The 16,516-nt window shown below is 34.0% G+C and overlaps 2 protein-coding genes across 21 annotated transcripts; both read right to left on the reverse strand.

Annotated features, from left to right (window-relative positions):
- Positions 1 to 945: 945 nt before the first annotated feature.
- LOC105157302 (uncharacterized) lies at positions 946 to 8,211 on the reverse strand. 19 transcript variants are annotated; one of them, XM_088878504.1, is made up of 8 exons: positions 5,439 to 8,211; positions 5,081 to 5,167; positions 4,502 to 4,953; positions 3,550 to 3,604; positions 3,412 to 3,456; positions 1,989 to 2,103; positions 1,771 to 1,896; positions 946 to 1,284 (listed from the first exon to the last, which is right to left on the reverse strand). In XM_088878504.1, exon 1 carries the CDS (start codon positions 7,823 to 7,825, stop codon positions 5,597 to 5,599), a length of 2,229 nt encoding a protein of 742 aa, XP_088734630.1. In that variant the 5' UTR covers positions 7,826 to 8,211; the 3' UTR covers positions 946 to 1,284; positions 1,771 to 1,896; positions 1,989 to 2,103; positions 3,412 to 3,456; positions 3,550 to 3,604; positions 4,502 to 4,953; positions 5,081 to 5,167; positions 5,439 to 5,596. The 19 variants fall into 19 exon arrangements, with proteins under 19 accessions (XP_088734630.1, XP_088734628.1, XP_088734625.1 ...); XM_088878502.1 differs by having other exon boundaries at positions 3,412 to 3,467; XM_088878499.1 differs by having other exon boundaries at positions 3,412 to 3,478.
- Positions 8,212 to 9,241: 1,030 nt separating this feature from the next.
- On the reverse strand, positions 9,242 to 14,773 carry LOC105157303 (Rhodanese/Cell cycle control phosphatase superfamily protein). 2 transcript variants are annotated; one of them, XM_011073690.3, is made up of 10 exons: positions 14,527 to 14,773; positions 14,304 to 14,399; positions 12,775 to 12,882; positions 12,191 to 12,287; positions 11,485 to 11,524; positions 11,297 to 11,371; positions 10,301 to 10,388; positions 10,149 to 10,216; positions 9,763 to 9,835; positions 9,242 to 9,678 (listed from the first exon to the last, which is right to left on the reverse strand). In XM_011073690.3, the coding sequence occupies exons 1-10, from the start codon at positions 14,668 to 14,670 to the stop codon at positions 9,595 to 9,597; spliced, it is 873 nt and encodes a 290-aa protein (XP_011071992.1). In that variant the 5' UTR covers positions 14,671 to 14,773; the 3' UTR covers positions 9,242 to 9,594. The 2 variants fall into 2 exon arrangements, with proteins under 2 accessions (XP_011071992.1, XP_020548044.1); XM_020692385.2 differs by having other exon boundaries at positions 14,304 to 14,394; positions 14,527 to 14,667.
- Between the last annotated feature and the right edge of the window lie 1,743 nt (positions 14,774 to 16,516).

Raw genomic sequence — 16,516 nt, forward strand, 5'->3', positions numbered from 1 at the left:
CACGCTTTTCCCATTGCTGATTCGTAGCTGGAATTCGTTTTGAATCCTATCAGAAACCATTTGTAAATCCATCTCCCTGTTCCAACAAACTAAGACAAAAGCCGTCTCTGAAGTCGTCTTTAGTCTGTCTTTATATTCTTGAGTTTTCCAAAGATAATCCATCTCTAAGACCGTCTCAAATTTGTGAATATCTATATCCATACTATATACAAAAGTATAAATCCACAAGTGTTTTTCCCCATTGTAAAGACAATTACACCCTTACTTAAGTGCTCTTTTTAATAATAAATAAAAAATTAATTATAAAAAAATAAAATTATATTAAAACTATTTAGAGAATGAATACTATATCCAACTAAAAGAAAAAATAATATTTCAATTCAATTACTTTGCTAGAAACTTTTAATTTACGATGTCGCATTAAAATTTAAAATAAATAACACAAGAATAATATGCAAAATACTAATCTAAACTTATATCTATCTATAAATATATATATATATATATGATAATGAATAAATATCAAAGTTTAATTGCGAATAACAATTATCAATTTTATTAATTAAATTAGAAATGTTGTTGAAAATTTTAAAGAGTGACTTTTGACTAATTTATTTTATTTTAATATTAATAGATAAAAAACTACCGTGCCCCCAAAACATTGAGTTAAAGAAGCCTATAAACAGTAATATATATAATAAATACCTATATTTAAAATCTTATAAAGTAGTAAATGCAATTGACATAATTATAGGCCCTCATAAGAAAAATAGAACTATTTCGATACTATAAAAGGGTTAAGTCAATTTAAATCAATTTTTTATTAAAAATAACAAAAAAAAATAGTATAACATCATCAACAAATTTAAATGAATATAATTATATAATTATATTTCCATATTAAGTAAATTAATAAATTTTGATAATCAACATAGTAACAATAACTAGAAATAAAAGACGATAAATAAATAAACTAAGGATAATATATTTTTTCAGGAATAAATTTTAAAAATAACTAAAAAAATTTCACCTCGAACTGCAGTCTTAATGCAATTGACAGCTTATTGCACACAATATATTTGTAGAAGTTGTGCCAATGATGAATGGATCTGATAACTAAGACCTGCCTTAACATAGTTCTTGAGATTTCATTCAACAGTTCATCCCTCCTGCACCCTTCCTTGTACTTTTACTTGTCAAGAAAAGCAAATGGAATCATCTGAGCACCAAAACCATGCAAGATTACGAGTTTGCTGTTGTTGATGAATGGCATGAAATTACCATCTGTGCATGTCAAGGAACTACTTCAGGAACAAGGCAATCCAAACGCGTTTCTACGTTAGAAAATATGCTACGAGGTTCAAGTTCACAAGATAAACTAGGAGACGTGTAGTAAAATAGAAAAACGGCTGATCCTATTACACAAACATACCAAGCCCTTTACCCCACTCCACAAGGATTAAAAGGTTCCGTTGAAACGTTCCTGCTGATTTCCTCTTAACTACCAAATGGTCCCACTAGGTAACGCTGCTGGTGGATTTTTACAAGCTCCTATATTCGACTATAGTAAAATAGATGATTAATAACTAAACGAATATTGAATAACTACAACGTTTTGGTTTCCGAAGTATGCATTCCAAATGGCTGGTATGCCACATTATGAAACAATAGTAGTACCTATTTGCTGGAATTTCCTGTTAAATATGTAACAATCATCCTAAATATATAATTGTTCTAAAATTATAACAATTAAAGTAGTTAGAAAATTACCTTTATTCTCTCCGAAAGCCAATCTTTAGTTGCTTTTGGCACTTTTTATGCCATCTTGGCCATGCCTCTCCAGAAATGAGCTTAATATCATTTGTGAGATGCCCTCCATCATCAATTTCAATAAATCTAATTAACGAAATAATTTAAAAATATTAATAAATGCAATTTTTATTATTTATCAATATATCCAATACCAACACAATGGATTTTTCGTTTACCTACTATAAATCAGAGTCACCTTTACCCTTTGATTAGGAACCTTCATCGACTTTGTGAAGTAACTGTTGTTATCTATGCACCGCCACATTCAACCACGATCAGTCTTCATGATTTCTGCATTTTCTAATAATTTTAGACAAATTTATTTGGCTAGAATTTCAATAAAAGATTAATAAACTTGAAATTCTTTAAAAGAAAGGACATGGTGAGAATCTATTCACCGGCTTATGGAATAAGTTCAGATTCTAAGTACGTCCATTTTTCATTAGAAATCAACAATAAAGGAGAATGACAAAACGTTTCAATTTATATCCCATCTACATTAACTATCGTGTAAAACAAATGGAGTATTTAGGAGAAATGAGAAAAGGACATGATGGAATAAATATACACTAGTTCACATACATTCAGCATTTATAGTGTAATATCATCTATGTCTATAACCATCCATCAATCATCAAAACTTGAAATCATTATAGATATTAACATCATGCCTATAATTTACTAGTTCCACATCTAACAATACTATATTATTCAACATTGTTTAAACAAAATACCAACTTGTTTACATACATTTCTTAGAGCAACAACAAATGCCAAAAGTAGTCCTTGCATTCTCTTAAGTGCAACCTAAAACCTCAAAGATAATGACTTATAAGTTAATTTTTAACATTGTCTAAATAAAATGCCAACTTATGTACATACCTGAATAAGGCCTTAGTGAACATACAAACAATCTCACACACACAAGTCAGGCCGTGTTTATTGTGATTTTGACTTCTTTTCACATTTTTTCAACTTGTTCATCACCGTATGTTATTAAACTGAATTTTGACAAAATTCTTGACTATTCTCCTTAGACACTAACCAAGAACTATAAGGCAGTCAATAACGTAGTTATGCAGTAGACTAGATATCAGCCATTGCTGCAAATACATAAACTTTAAGTTGATTCAATTCCACACAGACAACCATAAATATTATTCAGAATACAAAGCAGAAATGCTCCATCACTAAAATAGCTAAGAACATCTAAAGGTAGAGTGTCATACATCTATTTTGTCTTTCTGCCCCCTCCAGTTTCCAAAATGTTATATCAGCTTTCAACAACTGAGCCTGCTGTTCTTGGTGTTATTTAAATTACATATGCAGTTTCGAAGAGAATGGATCACAAAATCCAAGTATCGTGACTATAGAGTGGATATAGGAACTGAACTCAGTGACGCATAAAGTACTTATCTTCAACAACTTCGGTTTCATGCTTAATCAATTCTATTAACATACTATCAGGGAGTCAGGACATGAGTCCGACAAACAACGAAAACCTTTACCATCTCATAACATGATGGATAATACAATAATATGGAAGAAAAGACAGTAGCTGTACAACATAAACAGTTAAGCTGAGACATCCTGAGGTACCTCCATCCAGTGAACAGCTTCAGCAAAGAAAGTACAGGCATACATCTGGCATCAACCTATTGTGTGACTTATCAACAAGGAGAAATAAGATTCATAATCAAAGCATATTTTTCTATACCAGGGTTTGGCAAAAACTACCTTGGATTGAAGAAATAGAATAAAACAGTTCTTGCTGACTTTTTAAATCACTGATCTGCAAACTAAGGTAAAAAAAAGAATTAACAGGCGAAACTTCAAAGTATGACATTTTCAACAATAAATTATGATAAGAAAGAAAAGAGATTCAAGTGCCTACTCCTACACTAAGGTGAAATGTATATAATGAAGAAAAACCTCCTGGGACAAAAGGAATCTAGAAAAATATTGTCCCCTTTCTGAGACTGGTGAATTCATTTGTATATTATGTTATAGTGTAACATCAATACTGCAGCATATATATTGCCGTAAGCCAAGAAAGTGCAAAACAAGGTAGAATATCAAAAGTAAGATTTCTTGCTTTCTGATCTATTAGGAGCAATTTTCCATTTTGAATTTGATCCATAGGCTATTCATGCAACAAAGCTCCAATTACATGCTAGTTAAATGAAATAGGTCTCTGTACCAAGATGGAAACTCCAAAGCTATAGTTCCATTAAATGGGTCCATATTTCTATATCAAGGACATGTTCAGCAAATTCCTTTGACCTTCTTTTGTAGTCTTTAATTAGCTCAACCGCTTGCATTAAATCATATAAGATTGAAGGAGAAGAAGTACAAAAGTGAATCGTCTTTCCTCTCAAATTTTTATTCTCTATCCACAGAAGCATCTTATATTTGGAGTTTTCACAAATCCAAGCCATCTAAAGAATTTGCATTGCCCGTCGAAACTAAGCCTATTATTGATTACCATAACTGTGAGTATTCTACCAAATTTTGTGTTAAGAATGTGTAAGAAAACACAATGTACTACTGTGCTTGACATATTGACAGAGAAAACATACATTGTCGCAGGAAATTATGACACCATTGGAGCACTTTGGGAAAGATCCAAGTGCCACCTTCTAAATGCCAAGAAACTTATATTAGATGTATATTAGAAAACAACAATTACCTTTAGCAGATGGAAGCTCTTTGCCAGAAGACGGTATTTAAACCGTTCCTCTTTCTCATTGCCAGTACACAAGAAACCACACAACACCCCACACACACAGGTGGATGTTGTGAGCAATCAACACTGATCCTTTCTCATTTGTGTAGGACAAGTTATGTCCGACTTTTTTCCACAGACTTCTCCAGAAGAAACTGAGCTTTGCAACACTGTGTCTTCACATGCTCAACACTTCCACTAGGTGGCAAATCTTCATAATGTCTATATCTTTTCATGTGGACTAAAAGGCTGAAGAAAGCTTTGCTGTACTATCAGCAACATTCATTCCAAGTCTTGAGCTTCAGAACTCATGCTTGAAGAAGCTTCAGCAGAATTAGTTTCTTTAAGGAAGGGATTGAAACCTGTGTCCGCATCCTCATCCTCTTCGTCATGCAGATTCTTGTAGCCGTTACCATCTGCGTGTTTCAGAAATTAATTTAGGTGGAGAGAGATTCTCTTTCTGAATTGAAAATGCATGGGGAGAAAAATGCTCTCATAATGCACCAGTTTAGAAACAGAGATGAGGAAACCATATTCAAATACCCTTCTGTGCCAATATCAATCCATTATCAGAATGCATATCCATCTTTTTTTCGTGGTCCACCATTGTTACAACTCTTCTCAATTTCCCTAAACCAAAAGATCTGGTAAGATAAAAAAGAAAAGGTGCCATGGAACATAGCTACAATACACAATTGTCAGGAAATTGCCTCTAGTTCTTGGAATGTCATAAAAATCATCACATGGTGTTTAGTTATTCTGAATCATAAAAACTTTCACCATGTTTTCAAGAATACAGGAAGTGAATATGCTACAATTAAATTAATACTTGATGATGAAAAAATTACAATTACAGGATGGAATTTAAAAATACAACAGGTAGACGGGAATTGAGATATACCATGTGTGTTTTGCAAAAGCATTTTTCCTTTTCGTTTCTTCCCTGAATCAGACCCATAGCTTGCCTAATCAAAACCACTGGCAGCAGTAAGTCTTGTGGTATAGTGTTAAGCAGATCTGCTCACAGCCCACTTCGAAACAGTACACTAGGTGAACTCGTCATGTTTTCAATGTACTTTCACAGGGACGTATTCCCCTATTTTTCATTTCATTTAGTAGCTGCCGGGCACTGTCAACATATCCAAGTTTTTGGCACCCACGAATAAGGACTGAGTAGGTTATCTGATCAGGACAGATAGTATTCTTATTCATTTCATCTACCAGCATGTTGGCCATATCCATGCGATTAACCTTGCAAAATCCATCAATCAGGCATGTATAAGTAACGACTGAAGGTACAATGTCACTCTGTACCATCTCCTGGAACAGTGCCCATGCCTTCTTCATATCTTTGCTCCGACAAAATCCAGCTATCATTGAGGTGTAAGAGATTTTATCGGGATCCAGGCCCTTAGAAATCATTTCTTTGAACAGATTATATGCCTCTTTCACCCTTCCTTCGGTGGATAACACATTAATAAGAATTGTGAATGTGACTGAATCAGGACAAATCCCAACCTTCAACATTTTTGTGTATAACATCAAAGCTTTCCTTGGATTTGCCTGTTTAGCGAAGCCATTGATGAGGGTGCTATATATCACAACACTAGGGAATGTATTACATTTAAGCATTACTGGAATAAGCTCAAGTGCCTTATCTGATTTGGATTCTTTGCACAGCCTGTTGATAACTGCGCTATAGGTAAACATGTTTGGGGAAATGCCCAAGTCCCTCATTTCATCAATAAGTCGCAAGGCTTCCTTTACCTGTCCTTCCTTGCAATATCCAGATATCACATGATTGCAGGTAACAGGACAGGGCAGAAATCCAGCTTCCCTCATATTATTGAAAAACTTCAAAGCTTTTTCCAAGGAACCAATTTTACAGAATCCTAGGATCAAACTCTTATAACTCACAGGATTAGGTGCCAAACTATTGTTGAGCATTTCCTCTAAGAGCTTATTAGCCGAATTCATGTCACCCTTAAGACAAAATCCAGTAATTAAAATGTTGTAAGCATGCTGGTCATATTCATACCCAGAAGCCCCAACCTTCTTGAACCAATCCAATGAGATCTCCATCAATCCACTTCTACAGAGACCTTTTAAAATCGAGCTATGGGTGACGAGCGATGGAATTATGTTATTGTTTCCCATCTCTTCAAACAAACTAAGACCTTTCTCAACATCTCCACATCTGCAAAAACCCTCAATCAGAATGCTATAACTATATACATCTGCTGCAATTCCACCATTCTTCATCTCATTAAAAACTTGCATACCCTTGTCTGGTTCACCTCTATCTGCAAAGCCATGAATAACTGCATTATAGCAGTAACAGTTGAGTGGCCGACCGTTACGTTTCAGCTCTTGAATAAGGTCCCAAGCATGCTCAATAAGTCCCACTTTGCACAGTCCAAGAATGTAAACACCATACGTTACAATGGATGGACTAATTCCAATAGTCTCCATTTCCTCCAGAATGTTAGTTGCTTCCTCAATATCTACTGTACCTTGGCCGTGATGCCCACTACAGTAAAAGTTCATCATAATCGTATAGGTGTATAAACTAGGATATGGTCCATAGTTCTTCATTTCTTTGAATAGAGTCAGAAGGGAGTCCGTCTCATTAGCTTCTGCCAAGCATTTAAGCAAGAAATTGCATGAGCGAATACCCGGTTGAAACCCAATTCTCCTAGCCTGTTCAAATGCATCAATAGCATTCTCAAGCATGTTATTCGAAGCAAAAACTTTGATGAGTACATTAACAAGGAAAGTCGAGCCTTTTGCATCACCAGGAGAATCCAATAAAGGATACAACAGACCAAACAAATTGAGCTGGGCCTTCTGATAATAACAAACAATCTCCCTCAGCAACGCATACACTTCCATTTGCATCTCAGCACATGCATATACATACACAAACATCTTAAAGCCCATGAGCGATTGATCAAACCCATACTTCTGCACAGCTATTGGAAAACAAACTTTTCTGGTAACATTCCAATTTAAAGACTTCACCACTCTAACAACGGCGGAAAACAACTCAATAGTCTTAACTTCATGAACATTCTCCCTTAAAACATTACTTTCACTATCTGAGTTGCTTTCACAATTTGAAGTGGAATAATCAGAGTCGTACAACAATGGAGCTGCAGACACACGACTGTACATATTGTATAAAAACAGGCTATCCCTTACATTCACCCACCTTCTAAAGAAACCCAACCTATGGAATGTCCCAAATTTTGGAGACAACGAATTTCTTGGCAAAAAGCAGGCACCCATAAAAGAAAAATTCAATCTTTATGTTTCCCAGGTCTTCAAAACCACTCACCCCCAGCTTTTCATCCATAGCATGGAAGGCAGCTAAGAATTGCTTGAGACGGCGGCGTCTGACGGCTGTGTTCGAAGCACAACAAATGGAGGGAAAAATACTTCGCGGATTAAGAGAAAAGAAAGAGAGAGGTGCAAACGCCCTTCTGCACGGCTCATTCCTCACTTCTTGCCGGTTTTTTCAGCTGGGCCTGGGAATTATTATGTCAAGGGCTTCATGTTTTTGCTGGAACAAATCCCTTGGCTCCAAAGCTAAACACCCTGCACCCGATAATTCTTGAAGTGGGAAAGGTGAGTTTGGGCTGGATGAAAATGAAGGCTCTTTTGGGATCAACCTTAATTTGTGTATAATTTTCACTTATACTTAATGAAAATAAATTAATAAATTCTACAAAAATTTAATGTTTTAATGATGTAATTTTCAAGCTACGCACTTCTAAATACCCTAACATGGGGTTTGTTGATGATAGAGCTTAGCAAATAAACTAAAATAACTTGCATTTTCTTTCTAGAAATTCCTCTAATATTTACTCCAATTAATGAAAATAAATTAATAAAATCAAAAATTCCTAAAAAGGTAGAACATTAAAGATGTATTTTTCAAGCTACGCACATCAACATATTCCCAACATGGTATATATTGAAGGTAGTGCAGAACAAATAAACTAAAAAAACCTCGTCTTTTTTTTTTTTCAAATCCGCGTATATTTACTCCTCTTAGAGAAAATAATTAAAAAGCATTAAAAAGGTAATTTTCAAGCTAGGCACACCAACACGCCACCAGTTTCGAATGTGCTGAAAGTAGTGTTGAACGAATAGACTATAAAAATTTTGTATGTTTTTTACTAAAATTTCTCTATATTTTTACTCCTAGAAATGAAAATAGATTAATAAAGTTTATAGTGTTAAAAATTTAGTGCATTAAAGGTGTATTTTTAAGATATGTATATCAATATGCCCCATCATGGGGTGTGTTGAACAAATAGATCAAAAACAACATATTTTTACTGAAAATTCTCTATTTTTCACTCCTATGATTAAAATAAATTAATAAAGTATATAATGCAACAAAAAAAATAAAAAAGAGCATTAAAGATACATTTTTCAAGCTGCACACATCAATTGCTGAACAAATAGAATTATTATAGTGATAAATTAAAATTTTCTTGTCACTTAATATATATAATTAGTGACAATTTTAATATCATCCCTTAATTTTATTGTTACTGATATTCAACTTTTTTTGTGGTGAATTTATAATATTTTTTTTTTTTGTAGTAAACTCACCATAACATTAAATAATTATCTCATCCAAAAATTTAACTGTTAGAGTATAAAAGGCTGCAATAATTACAGAACATAGAGATCTAACTTAAACAAAACACTAGAGATGCCAGTCACCAACTTCTACAAGCCAACATGTCTCTGTCAATACTCTCAGTTGTGTTTTACTCAACATCGTCAGCACTTCTCAGTCATTGAGACATCATAAACAATTCAATGGGGAAAAGAAAAACTGAACCAGAACGCGATGAATGCAGAAAATAGGTCAAAGATCTCGACGACAGTGTCTTGAATGTATATCTCCACCTCTAGATTTCCGATGCTTCAATCCCTCAGCTGTGAACGAAAAGAACCTGATCCATTTGCTTCTAGTACTTCAGGAACCTTGAAACCTTTGCATCTCTGGCTACAAGTATTTAACGTCTGCATCGCCTGTCTTAAGGAGATCTCAAGTCCTGGAGATAACGGCCCACTTGCTGTGCCCCAAGGAACAATGCATCAGCAACAAGAAACAGACCGACCTGCAAGAGAACCCTTCTTTAACTGCAAAAGCATAGGATTAACAAGTCAAGAAGCGATTCTTGGGGAAGGCAAGAATTCATTACCAAACGGGCAGAGAAGACTAATCGGTAACCCCAGCCCTCCTTGGCGGCTGCAGCTCTCTGTTGGTCAGTCCAACTATATAGCATGGCATAGAGCAGAATAAGAGCATTGGTTTATAGAATTCTCATCATTTTTCTATAATAAGAAGAAAAATCTGTGCCCACTTTGTTGGGAGGCAAATAATGTTAAATATTTTGAGCATGTAAGTTTTTTTATCAGCATTTATAATTTTAAGAAAGTTAAGAAACTCAATCATAATGCTTTTCTGGAAAAGAAACTCACAACAAGCCCAATGCACATACATTATAGTGTTATTATTTAAAAGATTAGAGCACAATCACTTATGAAGTAGAAGTTTTAAGAAAAGAGAAGTATGAAGAAAAGCTACCCAAGGAATTCCGAAAGCCCGCCAATTCCTGCAAGCTTAAAGGGCTGGGGGCCATCCCTTTCAAGATCCTGCACCGTATATTCAAGGAACAATTACTAACAAGAAAAGCACACCTAACAAATCCGAACACCTTCACATAAAACAAATATCACCTCTTCTTCAGCAGCCTCCAACCCCCCTTGAATCCAGAAAAGGTTTTCATATCCAGCATTGTACAAAAGCTCACAAGCTGCAAGGGATCTGCCTGATTATAAAATGACTCAGCACAAAAAAGTTGAAGAAAGAAAGATAAAGCATTAGTTGTCTGCACAACGTACCAGATTTTTTAATATACTTTTGGGTTCACTAGTTACAGTAACGAGTTTCTTGCGTATTTCACAATTAAGCTCAATTGTCTAGCGCATTTGTCGTTTTAAAGTGGGATGGATTGTTATGTTTTTATCAGCTAACTTTTAGCACGACAGCAGACACTCAAACGTCTAGGGCCACATCCTATGCTACATCCGAGTTTTATGCTCCAAAAACTAGCGCATTGTAGGAAAGGCATATTTAACTATCAATGGCGTCATAGAGACACATATAGTTAGGGTATAAATAGTAGTTCTTTAAAAATATTGCCAAGAATCCAACTTTAGTACAATTCAGGTTAAAGCTTACATTAATTTCTTTATGGGTAAATTACATCGACACCCTCTCAGGCCTAATTACACAAACACCCCCTACTCTCTTTATAAAATTACAAGTACACCCTTCAAGGTGTGTTGATGCAATGTATTTAGGGCCTGGGAGTATATGCGAAAAATTTCGCCATTGAACTACTTGTATTACAACTACAACCTTAAGGGATGTACTTGTAATTTTGCAAAGGGCAGCAGGTGTTTGTGTAATTAGATCTAATCTCAGGGAGTGTCAATTTAAACTATCCTTTGTTCAAAAGGATCTCTTTGAAAAGACTTATAGACTAATATGAATTATGAACCCAAAACTTCAAAAAGTTGGGCAAGGATGAGAAGTATCTGTAAAAATATATGACCAACGGAAATGCTTAGCATCATTGATAAAAGAAATTTCTGCACTTATAAAACACATTACTCAGTCTCATTTTATAACTGAGAAGTGCAACTCCATCAACTGGAAGAAAATATCACCTCAAGCCCTTCTGGCATGCAAGAATAAGATCTGTGTCCTTTGGGAATTTCTCCTCAACTTTGGATAAGAATCGTCTGTTGAGAAAAGAATATAATTAAGAGACTGTTTACTTGTAATAAATGTCAAGAATAGAGAAGTCGAGAATAGAAATATGCTACTAAAAAAAATGAGGACAGATGGTCCATACTTGTCATATGATAATGTAGGTACGCCACTCCACCATCCTCCTAAAAAATACAATTGTCACTTAAAAAAGATTCGGAAATAAATACAATGCTCTGGTGCAAGAGAATTTCTAGAACCCATAGCTAAGGCATCGTATCATTGACATGAAATGATGACATTATGTCTTCCTCGTTTCTTACTTGATCACACGAAAAGTACCATTTTGGCATGTCTATAGAAAGTCAAGTTGCCATTACATTATTTCAAGATATCCTTTTGTTAGTTATATCATTTGATTATCTATCACATGTGAATTGGAAAGGCAAGAATGTATTTTACTACCTTAGTATAGACAAGAAATGGCGCCGTGTCATAGAATATTCGTAAACTTTCTGGTATAAATAGTGATTACTCCAAGAAGAAGTCAATCTTCAAGGAAAAAGCATATGTCATCTCGGATTTAAATGACATGGTATGTCTAAATTGAAAAGTAAAAATAGCGTTTACATTATAGCCAATTAAGGAACTTGAAAAGCTGGTCTCTTAAGTTTAGACCATCAGAAGCAAATTTTTGAGTAAAACAACAGGTTCGAAAAAGTCATTACTCTTTAACACCTGATGAACCGTAAGTGTGCCGTTGATAATCTTAAAGGTCATGTTTTATATGAGTAAACCGACAAAAGAAGTTCTCGCATAAAACAGTAAATAAAATCTTGATGTTCCAGTACCCATCATAAAGTCGGTGACCTTCCTTGAAATGGTACCAGGATCAAGTCTGTCATCAACATCAAATATTGGAACCCAAGTAGAGCCTTTGACCCATGCCTTCAAGACAAGAGTTAAAAACACAAGATCGAATGAAAAAACGATCAAGTAACACAAAAGAAGAAAACATAAACACTGGATCTTGTATTTTCTCAGGAGGCAAGAAACTCTGACTCTTTATCTCTTGGTCCCAGAAATAAAAATATAATGAGGAATCAGAATAGTTGGGCTCTCTTTGGAAGTCCGAGGCAACAACACTGTAGTAACATGATTAAGCTAATAGTAGATGCATAAAAAGAAGTAAAACTATTAAGAAATTCGGAGCTCCACAATCTTATGACAAATCAAGAACTAACAAACTAGAAAATATCTTACACTTGCAGGAACTCCAGAACTCTAAAATCTTATGAAAAAAAACAAGAGACAAGAAAATGGAAAATCAACATGTAATACTAACTTTAATAAAATTCGTATTTTGCATCACCCCCATTGAGAAATTATAACGCAAAATTAATTTCAGATAAATTCATAAAGAAAGTTCAGTCACCTTTTGTCGCTCAGAAGTGGGACGAACATCAAGTAAGGTTTTATTTGAGAGTTGAATGGCATATCCAGCTTCTCTTGGAGTTAGAACTTTGACTTTCCCATCCCTGACCTGAGTTAGAAAGTAAACTTCCATTCTGTAATCAGTGCACGGCTTATATGTAACAGAGAACATATTGAGTAACAAGCAGAGACAATGCAATCTATGAAGCAGTCTAGTCTAAAGCAGCTGATGGGAAACATACCAATAAAAAGAAAAAGAAGCGGTATACAAAATCCTGACTTCAGATACAATTGTGGCCATGTAGAGGAAGGCTACATTATACTAGACAATAGAAAAGAAAATTCATATCCAGGAAAGTACGAATTATCCTTTCAAGCTACACTTAAACAACTGTCCCGAACTCTACAAACTGATGAAAGTAGTCTTTCGACATCTAGACGCGTTTGAGCCACAAGATTTGATGATCAATAGGCCTATATTCTGCACTGTAGACATAATAGGTCTCGTTCTCTTGAGAGGAGACAACACAAACAAATATCATGCCTACAATTGCATGATCATTGAAAAGCCCCAAAAATTTCCTAACAGTTCCACTGGCCAACATAGGCAGAACATACCACTAATGGTCCACGTTAACACTATGGACCATGTCATGCTCCAAGGAAGCTATCCAAACATCATGCAGAAACTAGCTTAAGTTTGATAGATATCAATATGTTATGTAAACCTTTCTCTTCTGTCCCACCCCATCAGGGTCCAATCCCCTTCCGTTTGACATTATATCACAAATTTGTTCATAACATTGGTATAGAACTAGACATCACAACCAAAACGAAATTGGATATTTATGCTCTTGCTAGGGGTAGACTAAGTCAGAAAAACCAACCAATATCCTCCCTTCTTATTGTTTTCTGTAAATATTTTTTTCTGGATTATGACCTGATGGCTGATGCTGAATCGATTTTGTCTATCTACTTCGTGATCGTATGAACAGCTTTTTAGCAGTATAACTTCAATGATCATGACGACATACGTAAAGTTCCTAAGCATGTAATGAGGCTCCACTTTCTTCTATCGGAGAAATTTCTCAAGTTAGTTCCTAAAGTCCGTGTGATCTCTATTGCACAAAGACTCCAGTGCTTCAAATGAAGGCCATTTTTCTTGATAAGAATTTCTCAGTTCCAATGGCTTTCTTAACGGGTAAAATCTTTCTAAATTCTTAGATACCTATTCAAATGAGCATGACATCTTACAAAACAATGTGCTGGTTACAGAACTGAATGTTAAGAAGAAAACCAACTTAAAAGCTTACATACTTTTCCACATAATCTAAACAGGGCAATTGAAGAACCAACACATTTACCATTTTCACACCTTTGTGAGCATCATCTAATGATTATCATTGCAACGCCTTTCCAATTAGAACAAATTCTGATTCCAGGCATAACTGTGTGTATTACATATTTACAATTAATGCAACAAAGTCAATTTCTAAAGATAGTACACTGGAAATAGCCCAGAAAAAATACCAGAGCCTCCCATCTCTTTCTGGCAGCAGCCATATCTTTCATCTGCTTCACCTCGTACTCTTCTTCAACTACTTGCATTCTTGTCCCACTCCTGCACTAATTAACAACAAAAGAACACAAAGAAAAAACAAAAAAAAACCCATTCAGGAACATCCTTAAAAAGATGCATAATCAAGAAAAACAGAACACATGAAACCAAAAAAGTGGGACAACTTGTGCTTACATTGTTGTGAAATTTGAGGGTGAAGGAAGATGGGGGTGTTGCAATAGGCATGAGAGCTGAGCCTGAGAGATAGTTCCCTCCTCTCAGTCTCTGAGCAACACTGAGACCATTGATGGAAGAGAACTGAAGGCCCAGAGCTTCCATCTTGTTGAGGAGTGGAACTGCAGAATCTTTCAACTGTTGCTTTTCTTGATTCTTTAACGTTGAAGAAGAAGATTACACTGTAGTGTGCTTATCCTGGAGATATGTTTTATTATCCAGTATATAATATCTGTAAGACAATAGGTCAAGTCAAACTCGTATGATTTCCACTATTCTTTGTGTGGTAAATTACACTGACCCACAGTCAGATCAGATCAAATTATACAAATATTTTCTATATTTTATAAAATTATGACGACATTCACGAGGGATTAGTGCAATATTTTTAGAAGGTATTATGTAAATTTTATATTTGAGTAAAACCTCAGAAATATAGCTATAATTTTATAAAAAAAATAAAAAGTATTTTTGTATTTCAACTTAATCTTCAAATATGTCAATATAATTTACCCTTCTTTTTACTGTTCATATAATCTCCTAAACTTTGAAATGTACACAAGTTCACTCTTTTAAAGAGGAAAAAAAAACAAAAAAATAAAATAAAATCAATATTTTAAAAAACAGATTGGAAAAAAAAAAACCCAAATACTGGCCTGACTAATCGGTTCGACTTCGATGGGAAACAAGCTATGTGGCCGATTCGATTATGCTTAACCGATTTTGGTATAAAAACAAAGAAAACTTACGTATTAAATTATTGAATAGCTGGTTCGATTTTAAGTTCGATTCGCAAACATTAAATAAAATAGATTCTTTGATTTAAATATGATTCATAAATTAATTTAGTTGGGTTATGGAATAAAGCAAATAAAACCTTTTTCTTTTGTTATTTTCTCATTTAAATTCAACTACCAAATTAATTAACCTGATGGAACATTGAGATTGATTTTATCTGTACTATTTACTAAGTAGAAAGGTTCTGTAATAATTATTTTTGATAGACAAAATGTATATTTAAAACCCATCTCTTCTAAAAGTTGAATCAAACTTGGCAGATTTAAATAGAAAATTTGGTCCCTCATACTACATTCACATTTTCTAATATTATACACAGTTTTCAACCTTACATTTTTCAAAAACGTACTTTTATTTGTACATTTATAATTAGTCGTACATAGTTTTAAGTGTAAATCACAATAAATTTTTCTCAAATTTGTCGTAATTATAAATAGAAATAATTACACTCTTCTTTATTAAGGTTTGGTGTAATTATACATAGACCCTCTATGATTTGAAAAATTACATCTAACACCGTTGAGGTTTTCTTCCATCTATATTGGTCAAAATTCAACAAATTTGCTTATATTAACAAAAAAATTAGAAAAATCTATATTTACTCTCATTTAACTTATTACTGACTTATAGTAGGTCAAATAAATATTTTTATGATCAAATTGCCATCATACGTTTTCACACATTAATAAATGTGATGATGTATATCTTCACTGTTATAAGGATAGTTTAGTTCAAAAACAATAATTTGGCCTAGAATACGTCAGTTAGGGGTAAATATAAATTTTCATTCAATTTTTTAATATCAGCAAATTCAGTGAACTTTTACTTGACTTATCTGTTAGACGGAAGCAAATCTCAGAAGTGCTAGATTTTCCAAACAACAGGGGGTTTACGTGTAATTACACCAAACCTCAAAAGAAGAAAGTGTAGTTATCCCTTATAAATCTTCCCTTATTGTTTTTAATGGTAGTCTAACAACTAGCTCATTCCATTAGTTTTCGTCATATTTTCATCCATATTTTATTATAGTGAACTGACCAAAATGCCTTTATGAACTATGAATTATAATTTTATTTTTTTAAAAAAATATTATGAATTAAGTGGATAATTTTTCAAGCATTTTCATCCACCTCATCCGTTCTTTTTCACAATT

This window comes from Sesamum indicum, linkage group LG3, assembly GCF_026168435.1.
Source record: "Sesamum indicum cultivar Baizhima isolate 11 linkage group LG3, ASM2616843v1, whole genome shotgun sequence".
Classification (NCBI taxonomy): domain Eukaryota; kingdom Viridiplantae; phylum Streptophyta; class Magnoliopsida; order Lamiales; family Pedaliaceae; genus Sesamum; species Sesamum indicum.